Raw genomic sequence first — 9,619 nt, 5'->3', positions numbered from 1 at the left:
GGGGGAATGAGAGCCAGGAGCGATAGCCGTTCCTTCAGCGCTTTATTGATTAGTTCTTTGTACAGATGTTTACACAGGAGAGGAAAGCAGCCCACGCGCAGACAGAGGGCTTTCCCACGCTCTGGAAACAGTCCTGTGGGAAGAAGCAATTGAGGAAAAGCCCTCCCCGCGCCCCAGGCCCCTTGGCATCGCACCCAGGCCCCAGGGCAGGCGCGGCTCTGCCCCCTTCCACAAAGACTGATCGAGCGGAAACATTCCTGTGCTCCCCGTGCCGCTTCGTCCCAGCCCCGGTTGTTTGTCACCTTGGTTCTTGCCAATCATTATCCAGCCAAGAATGTCTGTTCCTGGGCCTGAGGCCTCAGCCGTACCCTGTCCCGGTGGCACGTCACACCAAACACACCATGGGTACCTCGCAGTTGCAAAAGCTGCTCTGCCTGGTGCTGGCAGAGCCCCTGCCCCCAGGACCTTGCCATCGCTCAGGAATACAACTCTCTCTAGTTGTTACTGGAAGGATTAGGGCCACAGCACCCCAGAAACCCAGGCAGGTGAGCAATAGGGTTAAACATTTACAGTGGTGTTGCAATTGCCAGTAAAGCTGAAGTCAGTAACCCAAAGGAGAGGCAGGTCGGCTGCTACTCTGATCCTGACTGAGCAACTGCATGGGAGGGAAAAAGCAGGTTCCTACAGGTCCCTGCTTCCTCTGAACTCAAGGCATCATCCCCTCCTTTTCCTCCTATGAAGAAATCAGCATGACAGCAGCAACATGGAGTTGTCAGCTCTGGGCTGTTCTTTATGGATCCTTTTCTACCCCTAAAAGCAGGCTGACTGTCTAAACCTTTCAAACTCTAAAAGCAATTTAGATAGCATGTCCTGCCTGACAGGAACGAAGACACAAAATTTAGAGACCAGTGACAGATAAACACTGCTTAAGTAGTAGTAATTGAGTCTCTCTATACAGGTATCCGCTGGCTGCAGGACAGTGTGCAAGTCTCCCCTGCTGTCATATCCAAAGGCTGTTTGTCCATCAGCCGAGACAGCCCAGAACACTGCCACAGCACTGCCCTGCAGAGCCAAATGCAAAAAAGGCTGCTCAGAGCTGACTTGGGGGAAGAGGGAATAACAAGAATACTTCCAAATCAAGAAAAACAGTCCTGTGAGTTAGTTATACCTTGTCATTTAAGGAAGACTAGGGAAAGGACCAAGGTTTGAAACTTTCTGCCTAGGGTTCTTATCACAAAGCTAGCTACCTCTGACCCCACAAGTCACCCAGAAGTCTGGAAACCCAGTGACAGCCAGAAGGTCCCAGCACAGAGGCTGATGTCTCTCCAGATCTCTGCAATCCTCAGAGCTGCAAAGAGCCTCTCTGGCTTGTAAGAAGAGCCAACACCTGATTTGCACTGCGGACTGGGCCTTTTGCATGTAAAAGCAAAAAATTCCTACAAATCCATACATTATAAGCTTACAGTTATTTTGCTGACCAGAATGGTTCTGCAGGGACCTCCACACAGACCACCAAAAAAAAAATAAACCCGCCGAGCAAGCAGCAGCAGAAAGCCAAGCACTACCTCATTGTGGCTGACAGCTCTGCAGGTTAAAACAAACTCTTCCTGCCAGAGCAGAAACTATCAAGGAAACACAGTTACAGCCGGAGCAGCCAGGTCTCCTCCAGCAGTCGGGATGCACATCCCTGTAGCAAGGCAAGCCCTCGCAGGGGTAGGACCCCCTTCAGTGCTCCTCTGCTATCGCAACACACAGCCTGGTGCTCTACGCACGCAAGACACCACGGCAGCCTGCTCAGCACCACCTGCCACCCCACCTTCCCCTCCTCTGCACTCTCTTCTCTGACAAAACGGGTGTCACATCTCTCCAGAGCACAGCCCAGAGAAGCTGCGCAACGAGGAGTAGAGCTCACAGGCTGCTCTGCCACGCGCCGGCTAAATCTCAGAAAGCACCTGCATTGCAGGAAGGCTGAGCTCACATTCCCGCTCCCTAAAACAGCCCCACTGCTGCCTTCTGAAGCAGCAAGAAGTCTGGGCTGACTCCGCTTTGCACATGGGCACGGGGGGAGCAAAAAGCTGGGGCAGGCTGGATGCAAAGCCTAGGCCTTGGTTTATAAAGGAAGACTGGTTGCAACTGGAAGGGCCAGTTTATTAGAGAAACCTCACATTGCAGAGAATTCACAACACATTGGAAAGGGTCCAGGCCTGCTGAGGGGGTGTCTTCTGCAGCAGCACAGATCTACATCCCCCAGCTGCAACCCCAGCAGGTGCCACAAGGGAAAGGTTAACTGTAACACAGCTTATGTTTACAAGCAGCCCGAGAGAGCCAGTATTAAAGTTCAAAAAAGCCTCCCCGTTAGACGGTTAAAACAAAAATGGTTGAAAATGTTTAAAAGCTCCATGTTCTTGGCTGCAGCATAATGGGGAGGCAAAGGTCTACAACACACACAGGTCTCTGTGGGTCTCGACACTCGGTCTGCTCTACCAGTGAAGGCCGGAGGGAGGGGTCTTCTCATCTTTGTTGCTTTCCAGAGAAAAGGGTGGGATTCGGACATCAAAGTGGGAGCCATCAGGCCTCTCAAATCGAAAAGTACCCCTGCAAAATAATGGCAGAGATCACGCTGAGGCCAGGGATGAACACAGCTAGGAATCATCAGCAAGAAGGTACGACATGAGCTCTTCCATATGCTGCACAGGGACTCGGGGGCTGCATTTGCAAGGCCAGTTCAGCAGCAAGGACATCTGCCTGCCAAGATGACTCACTTTACTGGAAGACTCCTGGGCGGTTTGCATCACATCTTTTAATACACATTTCCTGAACAAAGATGTCATGATTGGAGCCTCCAGGAGGTAAGTGTACTCCACACATCTGCGGCAGTGTTTACCTAACTGCCACTCCACAGGAGACAGAACCATCCGAGCTATTTTTACAAACCGATTACACATAAATTCAGATTTGTATTTCTCGGTAGAAGCTTCAGTGGTTAAGAAGTCTTTGACAATGTGAAATCCCATCACAGATGTAATTTGGAATAGCTTCTACTTTGCATTTCAAAAAAGGCATTTCAGAACTGAATCTGCCTGTCCTTGAACAAAGAAAGAATTTATTTACTGCCCTGAACTACAGACAACTGTACCACAGAACATGACATGGGCAAGAGGATCACAGAGATATACTAACAGGTTCTCATGACAGAGAGGACATAACCAAACACCAGAAGTCAAGCTGAGCAGCTTCTGAGCTGCAGAACCTTTGTCTCTTTCTCTTCAGGATGCACGCAGAGAGGGAAAAAACTACTAAACTACTAAATGAGCTAGTTTTATTCCCCAGGGCATGCATTCAGGCAATTCAAAATGCTTAACATGGCAAACAAGCGTATATCCTATAGGCAAAGAGCTGCTCTCTTGCTTTTCCCAACTCAAAGGCAGTTCCAAGGCAGCTCTGTTTTGAAACAGATTTACTTTAAAAATGCAAGCCAGAAAGACCTGTCATGCAACAGGCAAGAGGTGGCTGTGCATTTCTTGTCCACACAGAGATTACACTAAATGTGCTAACCCATCTGAAATGCAAAACAAAGGGAAACTGCTTTAACTCTATAGCTCAGGAAAAGAACAACTCAGCAGAGCACTCTTCTACCTGCACTTACAGAAGGGGAGACTTGAACACTGGTTAGTCTGAAAGCCTTATCTGGCCTAAACTGGGAATAACCCCACATGCCAGTTCCTTGTGGACACAGAACTACACAGCCTCCCTCAGGGATAGGATCAAAGCCCAGTCCTCTCCAAAGAGAGAGGATAGCAGCACACACATCCCTACATCCCTGCTGCCTCGGGAAACACCAGCATGAAGCCTTGGCTCCTGCGCCAAGGACCGAAGGGGACACAAACTGTGTACAGAAGAAGACAACAGAGAACTGCTTCATGTCTTTTCAAATCCAGTCTAGCACAGACCACAGAAGGAGAATAACTTAGCTTGGAAACTCTCTTGGTGCAGAGAATCAACAGATCCATCTTACTGCTAGCTGGGATACTGCTATAGAGAAGCTCACAAAAATTTTAACTATCAAATACGTCCAGTCCAGTCCACTTCCACCCACCTTTCAGCCATAACTCCAGACTGCAAACTGCATCCCAGCTCAGCGCTGTGGGGTCCTATATCTAAACCACTACTGCAGTAGTAAGTGCTTCTTACCACATGTGACCACTGGATGCCTGCAGGGAGACGTGACTGCTGTACTGAAACGCCGGCTGTTCTTTGGATAAAACTGGCTCCTGAGAAGACAAGAAGAGATCACTCTGCATCAGCAACAGATCTTAACATTTCTCCACAGACAGGCATCAAGAGGAAGTTTATGCAGCGAGAAGAAAAACACAACGATCCACACCTGAGCATCGCTACCAATTACACAGCAAACAACTCACCCAGTGAGTAGTGCCAGAATCACATACTATTCCAGTTTTCCCATTACCAGTCATTTAGGATCATTCTCTAATACTCAGTGTGAAGTTTTGGTTCATGCATACTAACAACAAACAAAAAGCTCATGTGATTTTTTTCATTGCCAGTTTCCTATTCCATCTATTTCTACTACCCAGTAAGCCATTTACTGGCAAATCAACCCAAGCGAGATGACTCCAGCAAAGGGCTGCGTTTTCCAAAATAAACTACACGATACCTACCCTTCCTACAACACCGCGGCCCCTGACCGTTTCCAAGGTGCCAGACAAGCTAAATATCCTCCAGTGCCGCTCTCGGAGTTGTACCACTTCGCTGTCAAGGTTCTCCAAGCGAATACAGTAGCGCCACTGGACAGAAGAAAGACTGTTATCAAGAACTGTAATCAGCTGCAAACAATTGATAACCGATAGCCGATACTGGGAAACAGTTGCCAGGCAAGGGCTATTCTCCCTCAGAGCTTATCACACAGCAATGATGCCACAGCAAATAAACTCCTTCCCTTTAGCTGCTTTGTGAAACAAAAGGCACTTACCCAGTAGACATGGGAATTCTGGGCTTCCTGTCAAGAGAAACAAAAGACTTTAGCAGCTGCTCTTCGACACTCAGCGCCAAAACCTCTTCAGCTGTCAGCACAGCACAAGGGCTCTTGCTCCACACCAGATTGATGCAGACAACTCACATGAGCACAAAGACAGCTGCTCTCCGAAGCAGTCCATCAGTTATCACCTGGCACTGGCTCTGCTCTAGACATGTCATCATGAGGTGGGAGATTTGCAAGGATCTTGTGACTACAGAGGGTTGATCTCCGTGTTAATTACGCACTTTCTACAGATCTAGAAAGACCTGTTTCCTTGCCTTCCGGCACCTGTTTTTTTCTGACAAGGTTAGGACAAACACTTGGGCTCCACAGAAGCTGCAAATCCACAACTGCCACGGTGCAGGCTCCACAGAAGCTGTGCTCATCTGGTCTTGGAAATCAAACCGCTGCGGTAATTCCCAGCCCTCCCACTCAAGAGTCTATTGGAGCCTCATTATTTTGGATGGTCCACATGAAGTTCTTACACTATAAAGAGCACATCGTTATCAGCTAAATCCAGAAGGCTTTAGCCAAACCCTCTAACCCGCTTCAGAGCCAGGAAACAGGGTTAGACACCCACAGCACCGCCATACTGGGCAGGATAACAGACATGTCTGTCATCACAGGGCAGATGGTCTTGATGCCACCTTACACACATGCCCATCTGTGACTGAGGCAGCAAAGGACCAATTCACAAGCCTTCCTAAATATCTTGCTAACACCGTTCTGCAGAACAGTACAGGGTATTTCCCATCCTACAAATAACAAGCAAAAGCCAATCTGCAGTAGCTGTTCTCCAAAAACATATGACAAAACAGTTTCATGTTCATACCTCTGCTGGACATCACAATTAAATCGTAGCTGTGATTATAAAGTCATTTCTCCAGTAAGCAGAAGGTACCTTCAGTCAGTAAGCTGGTCTTAGAAAAACACGCAAGTTAAGCATATCACAGAACTAACACAGCAACATGCACCACAGACCTACCCTCATGCCCATATAGAAAGGGATGACTGTGACGCGGATGTTCTCCGTGGTTTCTCGGTGCACATCAGAGAGCTCTAGCCAGGGGTGGTTCTTCTCCTGCCACGCACACAGTGTATCCCTTGCTACAAAAGGTGGAACTGCCAGAAGGGAAAGATGAGAGTTTATGAAGAGAGGCATACTGTATCCGGAGTGCTCTCCCCTCAAAGCAACTCCTTTCATACAGTTACAAAAGTTATTTAGAAGAGGCTTTACTGTAACAAAACCCAAACCAGATGCCTATTTTTACATTGTATCTAAGATGGTAGGTTCTGGGTATTTGTTATAGAGTACCTCAAGTATCTGGCTCTGAAGAGTTCCCTCTGAAGCCAGAGATTACCTTTTGTTTGGTCGTACATGAGAAACCTCTCAAAGAGCTCATGCTGGATGGGCACTTGATCAGTGGAGCTGTAGGGAAGGATATCTTCATGGCTTACATAGTCTAAACCTGAAAAAGAAACCCCAGAAGGCATTGAACTTCCCCAGCGAAGAGCAGTTCAGATGTCTTCTGGCACAAAAATGGATCACGCTAGCGAGAACTTAAGAAAAGGACTTCGACAGCAGAAGGCAAAGCCAGTATCGCGATTGCAAGCAAGAATGGAGGAAACAAGCCAGTAATAACCCTTGGCAGCATTCTCCTGTGAGATTTCTCCATAGAATTGATTCCTCTGATAAACACACACCGTCTGCGAAGCGACTGCGCTGCCACAAAAGGACTTTGGGCAGAAAATGCACAAGACAAGAAGAGATCTAGCTGTCCTGATAATAAAGTGGAATAGCCCATATGCAACAGAGTATGCATATGGGATCTATGTCTCAAGAGCTCCAAGTAGTTGTGTCTGATCACAGAGTCTGCCCAACTTCTGTCGATCCAAAAGGGCTTCACATACTTCAGTCACTCTGTTGTTTCTAGCATGGCCCTAAACTACAGACAGATCCACTACAAGAATGTCCTGTCCGAACTGCTGCTTCACTGGCAGAAGTTGACTGCTGATGACTCTTCTGGCCTCACCTCATGACAATCCACATCTCCACACAGGCTGAAGGTGTATTTTACTCACCTGGTATGGCATAGAGGGCTCTGCTGTCATCATGATTTGCCAGGAACGTCACTGCTTCCGTCTGTGATCTCTGGGACTGAGAAAAAGGGAGGTTTATATCTTTCTGTGTGGATTGTTGTGGGCCAGTTTCCAGTCAGTTTCAGTTTATTATTGTGGTTTCTAAAGTGTGTAGTGTTTATTTTATTTAGCCAATTTGCCTCAGAACATCTCTCCTTTTAATTCCTCTAGACTAATTTTCTACCCAAACAAGCAAAGTGCTGCAAGCCACATTCGTAATGACCTGTATGCAACAGAGTAGGAAAGCCAATGGGATGAGGAAAGGAGGTTGGAAGGGGGAAACGTGATCCAGAAAACAGTCACATAACATTCCAGATTATCCTTCTCAGGGAAAATATGTCTTGAAGAACAAATTTGTCCTAAAATTCTAAACAATCAAGTTAGCCATCATGACCATTTTCTTTCAGTGCCTGCCCATCTGAACCATTCATATGGGAGAGTTTCAATACCAAGATTATTAGTTACTTACTATATGTGGACAATCCCGGGCATCTATTAGCACCTGATAGTAGGTATGCGTTTTGCCTTTGACCTCTTTGGAACCATGGCCTGCCACGTTCTCACTCCTAAAGAGAAAAGCAGCGCACTGAGCTCAAGGGCAGGATGGCAGCAAACTCTTGTTACCAGGACCAAGCACATTTGCAAACAATGAATGCTTTTTTAAAAATACATTTCACAGTCTGTAATCATTTGATTCCATCCAGACTAAACTCATGTCAGCCACCCACACAATGACAGATGAGATGAGATGACAAATCAATGACGTTCGTCACAGGCACAACAGCTCTGTTTTCAGACAACTCCGAAGTTCTTCCTGCTCAGTCCAGTCTCCTCTTTGGAGTGAGTATTTTTACTGCCCTCTGATTCTCCCTCTGCTTACTCCTCATCCCTTCCCAGCACACCTCCAACACTGGCCAGGGGGAAAATGGATGGAAGAGGGGAGAGAATTGGAGAGCAACCCAGTCCACAAGAAGGATGAACTTGGCCTAGTGGGTTGAAATTGGGGAGGCAGCTGACAAATCCAGCTCACTGGCAATCTACAGAAGCAGCAGGCTGCAACTTTAACGCAGAAGCCTGGACCTAACTCAAAAAGCAACACAAGGGGTTTTTTACAATAAAAAATGCCAGGAGCATGATTTTTTTTTTTAAATTTCCTTCACACACTCTCACCCTTCATACTTCCAACCTGCCTCTAATTAACACAAAATTAATACATGCAATGCCTCTTCTTTAAGCACCTCTCTTCTAGTTTATATTAATGCAAAACAGGTCCATACCATTGTCCTCCTTAAAAAGACTTGTTTACCCCAACCAGGAAACTCACTACAAAACTTAAATGTAAACACTACAACAACATATAAACAATAATAAATCCTTACTTTTCTGTGACAGGAGAAGCCACATCTCGATCGTAAAGCCTGGCTTGCCAGGGAAACAGGACTATTCCTCGATAGCCAAACACACTGTGAAGAAATAGCTGAAAGGAACAAATAATTGCATTTTTAAGCTTTAAAAAACTTAGATACAACAGAAAACATGAAGCCAAAAGCCCTTTTCCGATAGTATTTAAGAGTCTGTAAACTCAGGTAAAACTAGAAACATTTACAAAGAGTATTAATGTGCGGGATGGGGATACCGGGAGAATCGCCACTGTGCGAACCCAGAGTAGAAACAAAGAGGAACCATAAATAGTCTGCAATGAGAAAAGAAATTCATGTCATCTCTATCCAACAAAACTGTATTACTAAACCAGTATCAAAGTAATACAACAGCAGAAATGCAGGAGACCAGTATGGGAGAGACTGCTCAGGAACACAGAAACAGATCTGTGAGTCAGGAGCACAGAAATGACAAGTTTAGTTGTTATTTCTCAAATTCACTGATCGTCTATTCTGCTCCTACAAGGAAAAAAAACCCTAAATAAGACCAGCGGAGCAAATGCCATTGTAGGAACAGTTGTGTCATGCTGCAGATTCTTATCAACTTGCTACTGTCAGATGACTGACAAACTGCAGACACAGCACAGACAAGGAGCACTGAACCATGAAACTTCTGGCCTTCTGCTACAACACAGCAGCCTCCTTATGGGCAAATCACTTGGCTACCCCATCCCTGTGGGACAAGCCTGCAGGGTCAGCTCCATTCCCCAGAACCGCTTACCTGACCCGTCTCATATTTGCCATGCTGTTTCGGTGCCTCAAACACCCCCACAGTCTCCAGCACTTTGCCCTCTGGACGGTTTCTAGGAGCAGAGAGGTAGTTTGGTGAGTTTGCAGGGGCTGAAGCAGCCCCCAGGCCAGGGCCCACACAGCACCCGAGCCCCAGGCGCTGGCCAGGCACTGCTCTCCACCTCGCACCCCCCTCGGGTACCACACACGCTCCACCAGAGCCCCACTACGCACTGGGCTGCCCAGGCACCCACCCCCCTCCCTAACCCCCCCCTTT

General features: G+C 47.1%; 1 protein-coding gene across 1 annotated transcript; it reads right to left on the bottom strand.

The window, feature by feature from the left end:
• Positions 1-2,127: 2,127 nt before the first annotated feature.
• On the bottom strand, positions 2,128-9,453 carry POLDIP2 (polymerase (DNA-directed), delta interacting protein 2; the record flags this gene model as incomplete). Its single annotated transcript, XM_009697505.1, has 10 exons — positions 2,128-2,595; positions 4,192-4,271; positions 4,680-4,805; positions 4,991-5,017; positions 6,021-6,157; positions 6,397-6,504; positions 7,118-7,193; positions 7,644-7,740; positions 8,554-8,651; positions 9,335-9,453. Coding segments are annotated over 10 exons (983 nt in total), but the record flags the coding sequence as incomplete, so codon positions are not given.
• Between the last annotated feature and the right edge of the window lie 166 nt (positions 9,454-9,619).

This window comes from Cariama cristata, unplaced genomic scaffold (assembly GCF_000690535.1).
Source record: "Cariama cristata isolate BGI_N322 unplaced genomic scaffold, ASM69053v1 scaffold25393, whole genome shotgun sequence".
In the NCBI taxonomy this organism is placed as follows: domain Eukaryota; kingdom Metazoa; phylum Chordata; class Aves; order Cariamiformes; family Cariamidae; genus Cariama; species Cariama cristata.
The sequence above is the reverse complement of the archived record's forward strand: the minus strand, read 5'-3'. Positions and strand labels throughout refer to the sequence as shown.